Raw genomic sequence first — 18,149 nt, forward strand, 5'->3', positions numbered from 1 at the left:
GGAACTGGAAAATATCATCCTGAGTGAGCTAACCCAATCACAGAAAGACATACATGGTATGCACTCATTGATAAGTGGCTATTAGCCCAAATGCTTGAATTACCCTAGATCCCTAGAACAAACGAAACTCAAGACGGATGATCAAAATGTGAATGCTTCACTCCTTCTTTAAATGAGGAAAAAGAATACCCTCGGCAGGGAAGAGAGAGGCAAAGATTAAAACAGAGACTGAAGGAACACCCATTCAGAGCCTGCCCCACATGTGGCCCATACATATACAGCCACCCAATTAGACAAGATGGATGAAGCAAAGAAGTGCAGACCGACAGGAGCCGGATGTAGATCGCTCCTGAGAGACACAGCCAGAATACAGCAAATACAGAGGCGAATGCCAGCAGCAAACCACTGAACCGAGAATAGGACCCCCGTTGAAGGAATCAGAGAAAGAACTGGAAGAGCTTGAAGGGGCTCGAGACCCCATATGTACAACAATGCCAAGCAACCAGAGCTTCCAGGGACTAAGCCACTACCTAAAGACTATACATGGACTGACCCTGGACTCTGACCTCATAGGTAGCAATGAATATCCTAGTAAGAGCACCAGTGGAAGGGGAAGCCCTGGGTCCTGCTAAGACTGAACCCCCAGTGAACTAGACTGGGGGGGAGGGCGGCAATGGGGGGAGGGTTGGGACGGGAACACCCATAAGGAAGGGGAGGGGGGAGGGGGATGTTTGCCCGGAAATCGGGAAAGGGAATAACACTCGAAATGTATATAAGAAATACTCAAGTTAATAAAAAAAAAAAGCCATATACAGCAAACCAGTTGCTAACATTAAACTAAATGGAGAGAAACTTGAAGCAATCCCACTAAAATCAGGGACTAGACAAGGCTGCCCACTCTCTCCCTACTTATTCAATATAGTTCTTGAAGTTCTAGCCAGAGCAATCAGACAACAAAAGGAGGTCAAGGGGATACAGATCGGAAAATAAGAAGTCAAAATATCACTATTTGCAGATGATATGATAGTATATTTAAGTGATCCCAAAAGTTCCACCAGAGAACTACTAAAGCTGATAAACAATTTCAGCAAAGTGGCTGGGTATAAAATTAACTCAAATAAATCAGTTGCCTTCCTCTATACAAAAAAGAAACAAGCCGAGAAAGAAATTAGGGAAACGACACCCTTCATAATAGACCCAAGTAATATAAAGTACCTCGGTGTGACTTTAACAAAGCAAGTAAAAGATCTGTACAATAAGAACTTCAAGACACTGAAGAAGGAAATTGAAGAAGACCTCAGAAGATGGAAAGATCTCCCATGCTCATGGATTGGCAGGATTAATATAGTAAAAATGGCCATTTTACCAAAAGCAATCTACAGATTCAATGCAATCCCCATCAAAATACCAATCCAATTCTTCAAAGAGTTAGACAGAACAATTTGCAAATTCATCTGGAATAACAAAAAACCCAGGATAGCTAAAGCTATCCTCAACAATAAAAGGACTTCAGGGGGAATCACTATCCCTGAACTCAAGCAGTATTACAGAGCAATAGTGATAAAAACTGCATGGTATTGGTACAGAGACAGACAGATAGACCAATGGAATAGAATTGAAGACCCAGAAATGAACCCACACACCTATGGTCACTTGATTTTTGACAAAGGAGCCAAAACCATCCAATGGAAAAAAGATAGCATTTTCAGCAAATGGTGCTGGTTCAACTGGAGGGCAACATGTAGAAGAATGCAGATCGATCCATGCATATCACCTTGTACAAAGCTTAAGTCCAAGTGGATCAAGGACCTCCACATCAAACCAGACACACTCAAACTAATAGAAGAAAAACTAGGGAAGCATCTGGAACACATGGGCTCTGGAAAAAATTTCCTAAACAAAACACCAATGGCTTACGCTCTAAGATCAAGAAACGACAAATGGGATCTCATAAAACTGCAAAGCTTCTCTAAGGCAAAGGACACTGTGTTAGGACAAAACGGCAACCAACAGATTGGGAAAAGTTCTTTACCAATCCTATAACAGATAGAGGCCTTATATACAAAATATACAAAGAACTCAAGAAGTTAAACCGCAGGGAAACAAATAACCCTATTAAAAATGGGGTTCAGAGCTAAACAAAGAATTCACAGCTGAGGAATGCCGAATGGCTGAGAAACACCTAAAGAAATGTTCAACATTTTTAGTCATAAGGGAAATGCAAATCAAAACAACCCTGAGATTTCACCTCACACCAGTGAGAATGGCTAAGATCAAAAACTCAGGGGACAGCAGATGCTGGCGAGGATGTGGAAAAAGAGGAATACTCCTCCATTGTTGGTGGGATTGCAGACTGGTAAAACCATTCTGGAAATCAGTCTGGAGGATCCTCAGAAAATTGGACATTGAACTGCCTGAGGATCCAGCTATACCTCTCTTGGGCATATACCCAAAAGATGCCCCAACATATAAAAAAGACACGTGCTCCACTATGTTCATTGCAGCCTTATTTATAATAGCCAGAAGCTGGAAAGAACCCAGATGCCCTTCAACAGAGGAATGGATACAGAAAATGTGGTACATCTACACAATGGAATATTACTCAGCTATCAAAAACAACGACTTTATGAAATTCATAGGCAAATGGTGGGAACTGGAAAATATCATCCTGAGTGAGCTAACCCAATCACAGAAAGACATACATGGTATGCACTCATTGATAAGTGGCTATTAGCCCAAATGCTTGAATTACCCTAGAGGCCTAGAACAAATGAAACTCAAGACGGATGATCAAAATGTGAATGCTTCACTCCTTCTTTAAAAGGGGAACAAGAATACCCTTGGCAGGGAAGAGAGAGGCAAAGATTAAAACAGAGACTGACGGAACACCCATTCAGAGCCTGCCCCACATGTGGCCCATACATATACAGCCACCCAATTAGACAAGATGGATGAAGCAAAGAAGTGCAGACCGACAGGAGCCGGATGTAGATTGCTCCTGAGAGACACAGCCAGAATACAGCAAATACAGAGGCGAATGCCAGCAGCAAACCACTGAACCGAGAATAGGACCCCCGTTGAAGGAATCAGAGAAAGAACTGGAAGAGCTTGAAGGGGCTCGAGACCCCATATGTACAACAATGCCAAGCAACCACAGCTTCCAGGGACTAAGCCACTACCTAAAGACTATACATGGACTGACCCTGGACTCTGACCTCATAGGTAGCAATGAATATCCTAGTAAGAGCACCAGTGGAAGGGGAAGCCCTGGGTCCTGCTAAGACTGAACCCCCAGTGAACTAGACTTGGGGGCGAGGGCGGCAATGGGGGGAGGGTTGGGAGGGGAACACCCATAAGGAAGGGGAGGCGGGAGGGGGATGTTTGCCCGGATACCGGGAAAGGGAATAACACTCGAAATGTATATAAGAAATATTCAAGTTAATAAAAAAAAAAAAAACAACGTATGTTTCTGGCTAAAAAAACCCATATAATTGCAAACCAGAAAATTATTCTGAAGGACCAAAAGCTTAAGTTGAATTAAAAAACATGTGTGTATTCTGATATGTATATATATATATATATATATATATATATATATATATATATATATATTATAGTGGGCCGAATGAAAGGATAAGCATAAATGTAGTAGTGTACTAAAACTGGTACATTGTTGTGATAGAAATTTGTTTTCTTTGGGAGAGCATAGTGACGTAAATTAATATGATATACATGGCTCTAAAGGAAATTATGTCACTTTCTAAGCCGAGTGTGCTAGTAGATTTAAAACTTTGTAAATTTCAAAATGAGAGAAGGTTTTGTAGTCACAATTTTATCTTCAAAATCCCATTGTCATAAAATCAGCACAATCAGAAAATTAGCACAGTCTCACCAAGAAAAGAAAGTCCAGGAAGTATCAGGTTTTGTAACAACAATGGTTACATCTAAATATTTTGTAAAAATAACCACCAGGTCTCTGATGAAAGAGGAAAAATTATAAAGAAATTGAAGCATCAGAATAAAACACCAATTTTATCTTTTATGAAGTAGCATGCAAGTCCACTATTTAAAACACTTACAGCAGATTGTTGACTTAGCTTCCTCTTGGAAAGTGACTGTTCCTGTCGCACATGTTCCTGGCTGAGTTGTGGTAGTAGTCTGTGGTGTCTCATATAATTATGTGCTAGTCCTTTTCTTTTCCTTGGACTTGTAATAACATTTTCTTCACACGGTCATAGATTTGTTTGGTTCTCACCCCGTATATGACAGGATTGAGCATTGGTGGCACTACAACATAAAGGTTGGCCAGAAGTATGTGTATATAGCGAGGCACATTCCTACCAAAGCGGTGAGTCATGAAGGAAAAGAGGGCTGGTGTGTAGAAGGCAAGGATGACACAGACATGAGAACCACAAGTGCTGAGGGACTTAAGCCGGGCTTCCAGAGAAGGGAGATGAAACACAATACGTAATATTTGTATGTAAGATAGAGCAATTGCTACTATGTCAAACAGTAGATTGCATATGGCACACAAGCCATAAATTACATTAGCTTTGACACTGGCACAAGACAGTCGTGCAAGACCCATGTGCTCACAGTATGTATGGGGAATGATGTGATGCCCACAGAAAGGCAGTCTCAAAATTAGAAATATAAATGGAATAACAAAGATAATTGCCCTCACTAGCACAACAATGCCGATTATAGAAACCACCTTGTTGGTGAGAATGGTGCTGTACCGAAGTGGGATACAGATGGCCACATAGCGGTCATAAGCCATTGCCAAGAGGACTGATGACTCCATAAGTGTGAATTTGTGGATGAAAAACATCTGTATAAGGCAGTCTTCAAAGAGTATCTCTCTGAGATTAAGCCAGAAGATCCCAAGCATCTTGGGGATGGTTGCTGTTGAGAGACCCAAATCAATGGCAGCCAACATAGCCAGAAAGTAGAACATGGGCTGGTGGAGGCTGCTCTCAGTTTTGATCACAGACAATATGGTTAAGTTTCCTAAGAGAGCAATCATGTATACAACACAGAAAGGAAATCCAATCCAGATGTGAATAGACTCTAGTCCTGGGATTCCCAGCAACAAGAAAGTGGAAGGGTGAAACTGAGTGTCGTTGGGAAGGGTCATCCTATAGGAGAATCCTTGAATCAGTCCAGAATTGCATGTTCATTTAAGTGGCAGATCTCTGGGTAAATTTTTGAAACTGGAGACCTGGTACTAATTAAAGTGATGAGATATAGTGTACACATGTTCTTCTGGAAGCCATCATATCAATTTCAAATGCATCGCATACCACAAGGCATAGTCTTGGAGGCCACTACACATGATACAGTAAATAAAAGTAAAACATTGTGTTAAATCTATTGCACAATCATCCTTTCAGACGTCAGTAACCTTATAACTAATCTTTAGAAATTATTTTACACTAATACTGCCTTTTGTGAGTATTTTTTATTTTGACCATCTTTAATAAGAGAGTATTCTTGTGTATTGATGCGTTTAGGTTTCAACTAGCACCCTGAACATAGTACTGGAAATTAGTTCAGTTGACCAAATGATAGTACTGTGATGGTAGGTCAAGATTGTCAGATTGACTGTGTTAAAAAACACCCAAGAGGGGGTTGGGGATTTAGCCCAGTGGTAGAGCGCTTGCCTAGCAAGCGCAAGGCCCTGGGTTCGGTCCCCAGCTCCGAAAAAAAGAAAAGAAAAAAAAAACACCCAAGAGATTACTAAACTCACTTCTGGGTGACTTTATGTTAATCTCCAGACACTATTAAATCAAAACAAGTGAATTAGTAAAAGTTATAATCTATTGGTACATTACAATTATTTTTTAATTAATTTTTATACAATATAGTCGATCATGTTTTTCACCTCATCTTTCTCCTCCTAGATCAGTCCTACCACATAACCCAGCCTACTTTTGTTCTTTCTCCCCAATTCTATCTGTCTGTCTGTCTGTCTGTCTGTGTATTTACCTACTTACCTAGGATATATATGTATTTTTTTACTTGTCTAGTTTACATACTAATCACTCAACTCATCTCTCCAGCCGAACTACTATTTCTTGAGACTAGAAGAGTATGATGATATTAAGTGCTTCGGAGTATGAAGTCTGCATCAGAATGAGTTTCATAAAATAGAATTCTGAGTAATTCAATCTATTTTTTGAAAGTGATACGAGCAAGTATTGTTACTTTCCACAATTTAAAGTCTCTATGTGTCTCTTGATATGGACAATAGAGAGTAATTAAGGCAAATAAACTTTTAAACTATTATTTTTAGAATAGGTAATGCTTTCAAAATCAGCTTAAACAATATTCCGATGATATGCTATCATTCACTAGACATCAAGCAGAATTACCTTTCTAAAATGCTATGGCTAGCACCTTCTGGTAGTGTTACATAGTTTTCATTATCCATGCCACTATTCCTTTCCAAAGCTTCATCTTCAGTTTCTACCTCTGGAATGCCCCATGTTTCTTCACCTTTTTCCCTTTAATTGTCTGCAAGCTGAAAAATTAGAGACTCACCACGCTGAGCTCCAGGATGGAATCTTGCCTTGGTTATATGTTATTCTGGCCTGCTTTTATCAGAGCTTTACAATTTTCCAGGAAGAACCTTTCATTACTGCCATTTCCCCTAGAGCCAGTGTTGTATAAAAAGAAACAAGGAAAAAAAACCAGGTCCCTGTGGAGTTTAGCTCTTCTTCTTGCTTGATCTTTGAAGATTATTGTAGCTTTGGAGCAAACCAAAAAGAAATTAAGTTTTGGTGTGAGTGCCTTTCAAATGTCTGTGAATCTCTTCTCTCCTACACTAGTGGCTTTCTTGGAACTCATTTCTATAATTCCATACTGTTGTTTCCATCCTGTATCAAAGAGAAGATTTTCCATTCTAGAAATTCACATTCATGAAAGAGGTTGCTTTTTCTTATTAACTTAGAAAAAAGTGTAATGAAAAAATGGCAAAGTAAGATTATGAGATATATAACATGGACGAGCAGTATATGTAAACAATCTAATATTTACCTGGTAGTTTTGCAATGCCTTACAAATTGTCTATTTGTACGTTTGTGTATTTGTATAAAACTCTGTGTTTCTTTCTTAATAGCCTCAGTGGGAAGATACTGAGAGACAAGAAATCCTGTCACTAGGGCACCATTGAAGAGGGTTCTGCACATTTCCTTGTAAGCAGACTCAGAAAAGAATATTTTATGAAATAAACTTTGCTGTTGCTTATAAATTGTGTTTCACGGAAGCATGTCTCTCTCTGGTATGAGTACCAAGAAAGGAGAGGCTAGATGATAACTAGAGTATGAGAAATAGTTTGAAGGACTTGATCAGTCAAAATACACACACACATATACACACAAACACATCTTATAAAGTCCTAGTTTGTTGCATTAAGTACATTGTTTCTCAGCTCAGGAAAGTATTTCTTATATAGCTTTAAAACTTTTGTCCAGCTGAAACATCTCTATTTTTGTCCACAATGTAATTAATCATAAAAAGCAACACTTCTATAAAATGTTTTTTTAATTTCATCAAACTTCATTTCATTAATCTAAATTGATGACTTCTGTGATGTCAATCACTACCTGTATATGGCACAGGAATAAACATTCTCCATCTAGTCTTTTGCAGTCAGTCTTTGCTTAGACTCTGAAAAGCTTATTTTGTGCACTCTAAAAGAAGTCTAGAATTTAATTGAAGCTGTGATGAGCATGTAGACATATTGGGACAATGTTTTTCTTTACCAATTTTAGAAATTTTGTTTTTGAGTCCTCTCCCTCTCCCTCCCCTCCTCTCTCTGTATGTGTATGTGTGTGTGTGTGTGTGTGTGTTTGTGTGCGTGCGTGTGTGTGTTTATCAGAGTGCAATGTGTACAGAGGCTCTAGAAAAAGATGTTAGAACCCTTACAACTGGAGTTTCAGGTGGTTGTGAGCTGCCTGTTGGATGCTTGCAACTAAGGGCTAGCATCTGAACATCTATCATCATCATCACCCACTTTTAAATTATAAAGTAGAGTGAGAGAAAACTGTAATAAGGATATGCTGTATGAAAAATGATCTATTTTCAATAAAAGAGGAAAAGAAGAAAAATAAAATAAAATACATAAAAGCAACTTCTATTTGCGGGGTGTAATTTTTGTGTTAGTGGCTTACAGCTGAATAAATACACCCTTTCACCTTCTTTCTGAACTCTGGCTGACTGGTTCAATCCAGCTGTTCCGGCTCAAACTCCTCTCCAAGCTGACTGATTAAATCTGGCTTTTCAGCTTGTGACTGAATTTTTATTCTTGGCTTCAAAGTAACTCTGCCAATTTGTTATACTCTTTTGGCTCCTTCTCATTCTCTGGCTTCAACTGCCTCTGCTGACCTGCATTGAATTGCATGAGTTCAGGAATTAACTCAACTCCATTGCGTTGTACTCAGTGCACTGACCCCCAACTTATTCATTCTCTCTCCCAGAGCTGCTCTTACAAAAACTCTTTTCCTCGTGCTATTTTCGTGAAAGTTGAGCATAGTCCTAGCTCTGACTCATTGTGTCAAACTTTTCTCTGATCCATTACTTTGTCCCTTAATTAGATATCAGTTTCAAACATGAGTGTGTCCTTCTACAAACTAATTTTACCTTAAAGGTATATACTAATGGCATGTCTGTATCCTAGTCAGAGATATTAGAGGTGTGTGGCATGTCTAAATTCCAGCCAGATCACACAGATCTAGGTATTTGGATGCATTCCCTTGCCAGAGCAACCAAGTGGCTGGGTTTAATATCCTCCAGAAATATATTTATTTTTAGTTAAATATTAGACATATTGTACTTTCAAACTTCTATGACCAAAAAACCTGGAAAATTGTGAAAGAAGTTTCTCTGATGTAGTCTCTGGTTTCTTTTGATTACAGAAGAATGTTGTTTTATTACAGTGAATGGGATGTACTGGCCTATGCTGTTCTTTGGTATAACAATCATGGAACGATGACTTCACATAACACTACTCTATTTCATTAGAAGACCTCATACAAATAATCTCCAAACTATTCCACAAAATAGAAGAATCACTACCAAATTCCTTCTTATACCTAAACCACACAAAGACCCAACAAAGAAAGAGAACTTCAGAACAATTTCCCTTATGAACATTGACCCAAAAATACTCAATAAAATTCTCGCAAACTGAATCCAAGAGCACATGAAAATGAACATCCATCCTGATCAAGTAGAGTTCATCCCAGGGATCCGGGGATGGTTCAAAATACTGAAGTCAATGTAATCCACTACATAACAAACTCAAAGGAAAAAAAAAAGAATGATTGTCTCATTAAATGCTGAGAAAGCATTTGAGAAAATCAACACCCTTTCATGTTAAAAGTCTTAGAAAGATCAGGAATTCAAGGCCCATACCTAAAGATAGTAAAACCAATATATAGCAAACCAGTAGGCAACATCAAACTAAATGGAGAAGAACTTGAAGCAATCCCACTAAAAAGAGGGACTAGACAAGACTGCCCACTCTTTCCCTACTTATTCAATATAGTACTAGAAGTCCTAGCCAGAGAAATTAGACAACAAAAGAAGGTCAAAGGGATACAAATTGGAAAGAAAGAAGTCAAAATATCAATATTTGCCGATGATATCATAGTGTACTTAAGTGACCCCAAAAAGTTCTACCAAAGAACTACTAAGCCTAATAAACAACTTTAGCAAAGTAGATGAGTATAAATTTCAAACAAGTCAGTAGCCTTCTTCTACTCAAAGGATAAACATGCTGAAAAAGAAATTAGGGAAATGATACCCTTCAAAATAGTCACAAATAAAATGTCTCAGTGCGACTTTAACCAAGCAAATGAAAAATCTGTATGACAAGAATTTCAAGTCTCTGACAAAAGAAATTGAAGTTCTCAGTAGATGGATAGATCTCTCATGCTCATGGATTGGCAGGATTAAGATTTTGTAAAAAGGCCTTCTTGCCACAAGCAATCTATAGATTCAATGCAATCTCCATCAAAATTTCGACTCTATTCTTCATAGAGTTAGAAAGAGCAATTTGCAAATTCATTTGGAATAACAAAAAACCTAGGATAGGGCAAACTATCCTCAACCATAAAAGAACTTCTGTGGAAATCGCCATCCCTGACCTCAAGCTGTATTACAGAGCAATAGTAATTAAAAACTGTATGGTACTGGTACAGAGACAGACAGAATAATGGAATAAAATTGAAGACCCAGAAATTAACCCACACACCTATGGTCACCTGGTCTTTGACAAAGGAGCTAAAACCATACTGTGGAAAAAAAGAGCATTTTCAACATATGGAGCTTGTTCAATTGGTAGTCAACATGTAGAAGAATGCAAATTGATCCATTCTTGTAGCCCTGTACAAAACACAAGGCTAAGTGGATCAGTGATCTCCATATCAAACCTGATACACTCAAACTAACAGAAGAAAAAGTAGGGAAGAGCCTCGAACATATGGGCACTGGGGAAAATGTCCTAAACAGAACATCAGTGGCTTATGCTCTAAGATCAAGAATCAACAAATGCAACTTCATAAAATTACAAAGCTTCTGTAAGGCAAAGGACACTGTCATTAGGAAAAAATGGCAACCAACAGATTGGGAAAAGATCTTTACCAATCCTACATCAGATAGAGGGCTTATATCCAAAATATGCAAAGAACTCAAGAAGTTAGACTCCAGAGAGCTAAATAATCCTATTAAAGATGGGGTACAGAGCTAAATGGAGAATTCTCAGCTGAGGAATATCAAATGGCTAAGAAGTACCAAAAGAAATGATCAACATCCCTAGTCATCAGGGAATTGCAAATCAAAACAACCCTGAGATTCCACCTCACACCAGTCAGAATGGCTAAGACCAAAAACTCAGGTGACAACAGATGCTGATGAGGATGTGGAGAAAGAGGAACACTCTTCCATTGTTGGTGGGATTGCAAGCTGGTATAAACACTCTGGAAATCGGTCTGGAGGTTCCTCAGAAAATTGGACATTGTACTCCCTGAGGACTCAGCTATACCACTCCTGGGCATATACCCAAAAGATGCTCCAACACACAACAAGGACTCATGCTCCACTATATTCACAGCATCCTTATTTATAATAACCAGAAAGTGCAAAGAACCCAGATGCCGTTCAACAGAGGAATGGATACAGAAAACATGGTTTAACTACAAAATGGAGTACTACTCAGCTATCAAAAACAATGGCATCATGAAATTAATAGGCAAATGGATGGAACTAGAAAATATCATCCTAAGTGATGTAACTCAATCATAAAAAAAACCAAACAACAACAACAACAACAACAACAACAACAAACGCACATGGTCTGCACTCCCTGATAAGTGGATATTAGCCCAAAAGCTCAGATTACCTCATGATACAATCCACAGACCACATGAAGCTCAAGAAGAAGGATGACCAAAGTTCAGATCCTTCAGTCCTTCTTAGAAGGGGGAACAAAAATATTAATTGGAGAAAATAAGGAGACAAAGTTTGGAGCATAGACTGAACCAAAGACCGTTCAGAGACTGCCCCAGCTAGTGATTCAGCCCATACATATACAGCCAACAAACCAGACAATATTGTTGATGCCAAGAATTTGCATGCTGACAGGAACCTGATAGAGCTGTCTTTTGAGAGGCTCTGCCAGAGCAAGACAAATACAAAGGCAGATGCTCACAGCCAACCATTGAACTGAGATTGGGATCCTCATTAGAGGAGTTAGAGAAAGGATTGAAGGAACTGAAGGGGCTTGCAACACCATAAGAACAACAATACCAACCAAGCAGAGCTTCCAGGGACTAAACCACTAACCAAAGACTACACATGGACAGATCCATGACCCCAGCTGCTTATGTAGCAGATCACGGCCCTGTTGGGAGCCAGTGGGAGAAGAAGGCCTTGGTCCTGCCAAGGGTGGACTCTCCCCGTGTAAAGGAAGGTCATGGTGGTGAGGAAGGAAGGGGTGGGTGGATGACTGGGGGAACCCACTCATAGAAGAAGGGGTAGGGAGATGTGATAGGGAATTTATGGATGGGAATCTGGGAAAGGGGATACCATTTGAAATTTAAATTAAAAATATCCAATTAAAAAAGAATATAGTGATTTAAATAAAGCATACAAATCCTCTCTGATAATGATATCTTCTAAGAAGTTACAAAATCCTTTATCCTCTATGCAACAAAATTTCCAAGGTTTACTGGAATATACCTAATTTTAGTGACTTTAAATTTATCAATGTCTCTTGATAAAAACACAAACCTCTGTAATAATTTTTATTAGTAAGAAAGACTGTGCTTTAGACTCACATAGTTTTTATTTTCTCTCATCCTTTAAAAATTATATAGGATGCAATGTTCCTGTCCAAAGGAAAGAAACAGACAAAATGTGAAACAGAGGCTGAAGGAAAGACCATCCAGACACTGACCCACCTAGATACATCCTGTCTGCAGATGCCAAACCCTTATACTATTTCTGTTGCCAAGAAGCTCTTGCTAACAGGAACCTGGTGTAGCTTTCTCTGAGAGATTTTTACCAGCACCTGACCAATACAGGTGCAGATACTCACAGTTAACCATTGGATTGTGCTTGTGGACCCCAGTGGCAGAGCTAGGGGAAAGAGCAATGGAGATGAAGAGGATTGCAACCTCATAGGAAGAACAATACCAACTAACCAAACCACCTAGAACTCCCAGAGACTAAATTACCAACCAAAGATTATAGACAGAGGTATCCATGGCTCTGGATACATATGTATGAGAGGATGGCCTTACCTGACATCAATGGGAGGGGAGGCCCTTGGTCCTGTGGAGTTCTGATGGCCCAGTGTAGGGGGATGATAGAGTGGTAAAGAAGGAGTTGATAAGTGGATGGAGAAGCACCTTCACAAAGGAAAAGGGGGAAGAGGGGAGAAAATGTCATGAGGCTTTTGGAAGGATGGCAGAGAATGGAAAAACAAAATGGCATATCTATAAAAAATTGTAGAAAATGGGACAAATAATAAAACATTTGGAAGGGATTTTAACACACACACACACACACACACACACACACACACACACACACAGCCATTAAGCAAATACTAAGATATGTAATTGTGTAATGTAGTAAACAACAAGAAACTTGTTAATATGATTACTATAAATAACAAACCACAGATGCCACATGTCATTACCATTTTAAGATCCCTCTATTCTCATTCTCACTTAAATTTGTATCACATCCTATAAATTTGATGAATGATTTCAGTTGTGGAAATAAGTATATTGATATTTAATTCTACTTGAGATTGCAGCAATCCCATAACTCTTTACTGTAATTAATGATGTTATTAAGAAAAGTGTGCACTTGGTACATAATACGTGATGACATGTAAGATATATAAATATATTTCCTGGGTAACACTCTTATGGAGACAAATGCACACAGCATGCTACAAATGTTAAAAAACAACGTCAACACTAACATTATGATATGGATATGAAAACTAGTCTAGATCTTGCAAGTTGTGGAGAGTGAATGGATATGGAGGGCTAGGCATATTCAGTGTATATAAGATGTTGAATAACAAAAGCCTGTGTAGAGACAGTATTTTTATGGAGTTGAATGCCACGGAATTTCAACTGTAGTCATCTGGAATCGATGAGATATCCAAGTCCTGAAATGTTTATACTCTTTTGGAATAAAACAGTAATATTTTATAATATCTGGTAAATTCTCAACTTCATAGCCAAGTCTATAAATTATATGCACTGGCACACACACAATCAATATGAATTTCACAACTATTAATTATCATTTTAGCTTCATAGCTGCTGTTATAGTTATCCCTGGCATTTTATGGTAGAGAATCCTAGTTATGATACAGATAAGAAAATGAGCTTCAATAACTCTTGGGTTGTGGGTTTGGAGGGGGTTATTTGTTTCTTTTGTTTTGTTGTCCTCCTGCTTCCCGAGCAGGATCTAGGACTACATAAGCAGTCTCTGGGGATTTAGCCCCAGAGCTGAGTCTAAATCTGATAATTAAATCTAAATCCTTATAGTACTTGAAACACATATAAATGTGTCTTTTGTGGACTGCTCAGAATGGAGTTTGAGTGTTATATGGTTCAACGTTCATCGGAAGAGCCAGTGGACCGCCTGCTGATTTGTGGTCAGGTAATAAGACAGGACGTGGAGACGCATATGAGAAGTATAGGGTTTTCCATACATGTGTCTCTATTCCTTTGACAAGTCAGGTTTTATATTGAGTTTGAACTTTCCTATAAATATGAATTCATGATTCATTTTCACTATAAGTTTCTTACTGTATTTGTACCTCCTCTATAGTGTATTCCCTTTTTCCTATACTGAATCTTACAACAGAGGGGATTCCCAGAACCAAATCACATTCTGTTTTTCTTTTCCAAAGGAAGAAGAAAGGTCTAGGTATTACATATCTGACTTGAGTTTACTGCAGTATTTATGCTCAAGCTAAATGAAAATTTGAAATATGAATGTGGTCAGAATTTTTCAAATGGATAAGCAAATGAATGAGCATACAATCTGCTGCAACAGGCTGTGCTTTACAGTAAAAGTGAGTTCAACTCTATTCATGTTGTTAGCGATTCATATATAAGCCCTTCATCCCCCACTGCTTCACCATTTTGTTTTCTCTCTCTCCTTTCTCTCTCTCTCTCCCTACTGTGTTTGTCTATCTCCTGTATGTCTTCTGCATCTCTTGTGTGTGTATGTGTGTGTATGTGTGTGTTTGTGTATGTGTGTGGTGTGTGTGTGTGTATTTGTGTGTTTGTGTGGTGTGTGTGTATGTGTGTGTGTGTGTTTGTGTGGTGTGTATGTGTGTTGTCTGTGTGGTGTATGTGTGTCTGTGTGGTATGTGTGTGTATGTGTGTGTGTGTTTGTGTGGTATGTGTGTATGTGTGTGTTTGTGTGATGTGTGTGTTTTTGTGTGATGTGTGTGTGTTTGTGTGGTGTGTGTGTATTTGTGTGGTGTGTGTGTGTGTGTGTGTGCGCGCGCGCGCACGCGCGTGTGTGTCTCATTTTTCCCGACAGGAGGAAGAACTTCTGATCTTCTGACCAGTGTAGGATGACAATTCAGAGTAACAGGAGTGTTTTTCACCCAGCTACATTTTTCCTCATTGGGATTCCAGGTTTGGAGGAAATCCATGCTTGGATCTCTCTGCCTTTCTGCTGTATTTATCTTGTGGCCCTAGTGGGAAATACCATGATCCTGGTAGTTATCAAGACAGGGCGTTCTCTCCGAGAGCCCATGTTCTACTTCCTGGCCATCCTTTCTTCAGTCGACTTGGCTCTTTCTACAACTTCTGTGCCCCGTATGCTTGGCATATTTTGGTTTGATGCCCATGAAATAAACTTTGGTGGCTGTGTGGCTCAGATGTTTTTGATCCATGCCCTCACTGGCATGGAGGCTGAGGTTCTCATGGCCATGGCTTTTGACCGTTATGTAGCCATCTGTGTTCCACTCCACTACACAACCATCTTGACATCTCATGTCCTGATGGGCATCAGTATATGTGTGGTAGTTCGTCCAACCTTGTTTATATGCCCAATGATCTATCTCATTTACCGCTTACCCTTTTGTCAAGCTCATGTAATAGCACATTCCTATTGTGAACACATGAGCATTGCCAAACTGTCCTGTGGAAACATCCATATCAATGCTGTGTATGGCCTCTTTGTGGTCTCTTTCTTTCTTTTGAACTTGGTACTTATTGGCATCTCATATGGATACATTCTTCATGCTGTGTTCCGCCTCCCATCTCATGATGCACGGTTAAAAGCCCTCAGCACATGTGGTTCCCATGTGGCTGTTCTCTGTGTTTTCTACATCCCATCAGTCTTCTCTTTCCTCACTCATCGGTTTGGACACAACATTCCACATTACATTCACATTCTTGTTGCCAACCTCTATTTGGTCATTCCTCCCTTTCTCAATCCCATCATTTATGGTGTGAGAACAAAGCAGATAAGAGAGCGTGTTCTCCACATATTCACTAAAAGGTAAGAGTTTGTCATATTCTTTGATTCACCTAGGAAGACTCGTGTTCTTATCTTAGTAAATAGTTCTTATCCTGTCCTGTGGGCTACCAGTTTGCAAGACTAGTTGGTTTGTCTCAGCCTGTGGATTAATAAAACAGTTCTTTATAGACATCATCATATCCCAAAGTTGAAAGATTCTTAGACTAGACTGGAAAGGCTACTCTTGGAGAAGGTCATGGGGAAATTTCTTACATACCCTCACAAATGTCTCTGGCTTGCATGTTTACATTTATTTGATTGATGTGTACTAGTATTGTGTCTGTTATATATCTGGAAATGTTCTAATTTTGGAAGATAAACCAAGAGCCCAATATACTCAAACTATTTGACTCTGTAAACATTATGTTCCTGTATACTCCTCTAAAGCTACAGTCCTGAGTTTAGAACAACCACTGCCAAATTGTTGCTTAACCTTGAATAGTCTGCCAAATATATGAGACTCAGTGGAGGAATAGCCAAAGCAAACACCCATTTTCAACCACATTTTCTACAGAGCCACAAGCATTGTATCATTGACTGTCCTGCATTGACTCCACAGCCTAATGGAACCCAGCTACAAAAAATATTCACACCAGGTAACATGTTTGTAGTTGCTTGACATTGGAGCCAGTTTTCACTTTTCAAAACACGTTTTGATTTTAAAATACTCCTATTTTTTAACATCCAAGATGTCTTTTTTATGAATCTGTGGCATCTCACTTTCTTTTAAAAGGTAAAGGGCCACTTGAGAAGAAAATAAACACGTTTTACCCGAGCCTAAAAGAATGACTCACTAAAAACAAAATTAAAGCCTAGCAATGACATTTGTGAGGTCAAAGAAATCTGTAAACATTTTCACACATTTATATTTTTGAAACTAAAAAGTGGAAGTAACAAATGAAACCTATGGAATATCTGCTACTGTGGGCAAAAGCGAATAACTCTCCAGTTCACTCATTTCCCAGAGGGTTTACTCCACAGAAGAGGTTTCATGCTGAAAGTGCCTATCTGCCCAATTTGCATCTTCCTCTTTCTTATTTTGTTTGTAAAGCCCATCAAAGTCTCAGGTAGAGCAATGAGAAAAGTGAAGGAGATAAAAGGAGATACAGGTAAAAAAGGGTGAAGTCAAGATATCCTGGTTTGCAGTAGATATGATTCTATCCTTAAAAGCTCTTAAAGACTCCACCAGACATCTGCTACACTGATAAACACAGCAAAGTAGCAAGATCCAAAATTAACCCACGCATCAGGAGTCATCTTTTTCTACCATTAACCATTGCAAGAAAGAAATAATCTTATTTAATCAGCCTAAAAAATAAGTCATGAAATAAATTTAAGCAAGGAAGTAAGACTTGAATAATAGATTAGATTTTTCTGTGTTTATAATACTAATTCTATTTAAATATTCATCTGCTTATTTGTTTTATTTTAATTACAAAACATGTTGCATATCTTTGCAGCATATTTTTATGCAAGTTTAATTAATTCTGCTTTTCTTTCTTGAATAAAATTATTAGTTGACAGGGATATCATGTAGAGAATGTCTTTATACAGTTTGCTTATATTTTTTTTGAGTCAGTAATTTTTTAAAAACTTTATATTTTCCAATAATTTCATTTTATCATAAATCTTGAATTATTTAATTTATCTGTCTTTACTTAAACTGCCTTCCTGATTACGTCTTAGAAATTATAAAATTTATAACTCTTGTTTTGTTGGCTATTATTAAAAGTTTCAGACTTCATTTTTTATTTTATGTTTAAAACCAATTTATAACTATTCTTGTGAAATAAAATAAACCTATGTGTTATTTTGTTTTTGCTTTTATCTTTAAAAGTTTTTTCTTGTGCATCTCTTTACTTCATGTTATAAACTGGAATTATAATTTCATATTGAAGAACAAAACGATGACTAAAGATTTTTATTTCTTGAGACACTTAATTTTACAAAACAATATTCATAATTACCTTCTTCCTCTGGGAGTCCCAAGTTTCCATGGGCTAACCTCATATTCCAAATCATTTCATTGTAGCTGATGAGTTTCCCTTCAGCTTGCTTTTTTTTTAAATTTTGTCTTT

General features: G+C 38.3%; 2 protein-coding genes across 2 annotated transcripts; one reads left to right on the forward strand and one right to left on the reverse strand.

Moving 5' to 3' along the window:
- Positions 1-4,183: 4,183 nt before the first annotated feature.
- Or52e2 (olfactory receptor family 52 subfamily E member 2) lies at positions 4,184-5,137 on the reverse strand. The gene has a single exon (NM_001001270.1). It carries the CDS (start codon positions 5,135-5,137, stop codon positions 4,184-4,186), a length of 954 nt encoding a protein of 317 aa, NP_001001270.1.
- Positions 5,138-15,118: 9,981 nt separating this feature from the next.
- On the forward strand, positions 15,119-16,057 carry Or52j3b (olfactory receptor family 52 subfamily J member 3B). The gene has a single exon (NM_001001271.1). It carries the CDS (start codon positions 15,119-15,121, stop codon positions 16,055-16,057), a length of 939 nt encoding a protein of 312 aa, NP_001001271.1.
- The last annotated feature ends 2,092 nt before the right edge of the window (positions 16,058-18,149 follow it).

The sequence above is a fragment of the Rattus norvegicus genome, chromosome 1, assembly GCF_036323735.1.
Source record: "Rattus norvegicus strain BN/NHsdMcwi chromosome 1, GRCr8, whole genome shotgun sequence".
Taxonomy (NCBI): domain Eukaryota; kingdom Metazoa; phylum Chordata; class Mammalia; order Rodentia; family Muridae; genus Rattus; species Rattus norvegicus.

Bases quoted from the DNA above. Each gene is read 5' to 3' on its own strand.
- Or52e2 (NM_001001270.1), bottom strand. From the start codon at position 5,137: ATGACCCTTCCCAACGACACTCAGTTTCACCCTTCCACTTTCTTGTTG.
- Or52j3b (NM_001001271.1), top strand. From the start codon at position 15,119: ATGACAATTCAGAGTAACAGGAGTGTTTTTCACCCAGCTACATTTTTC.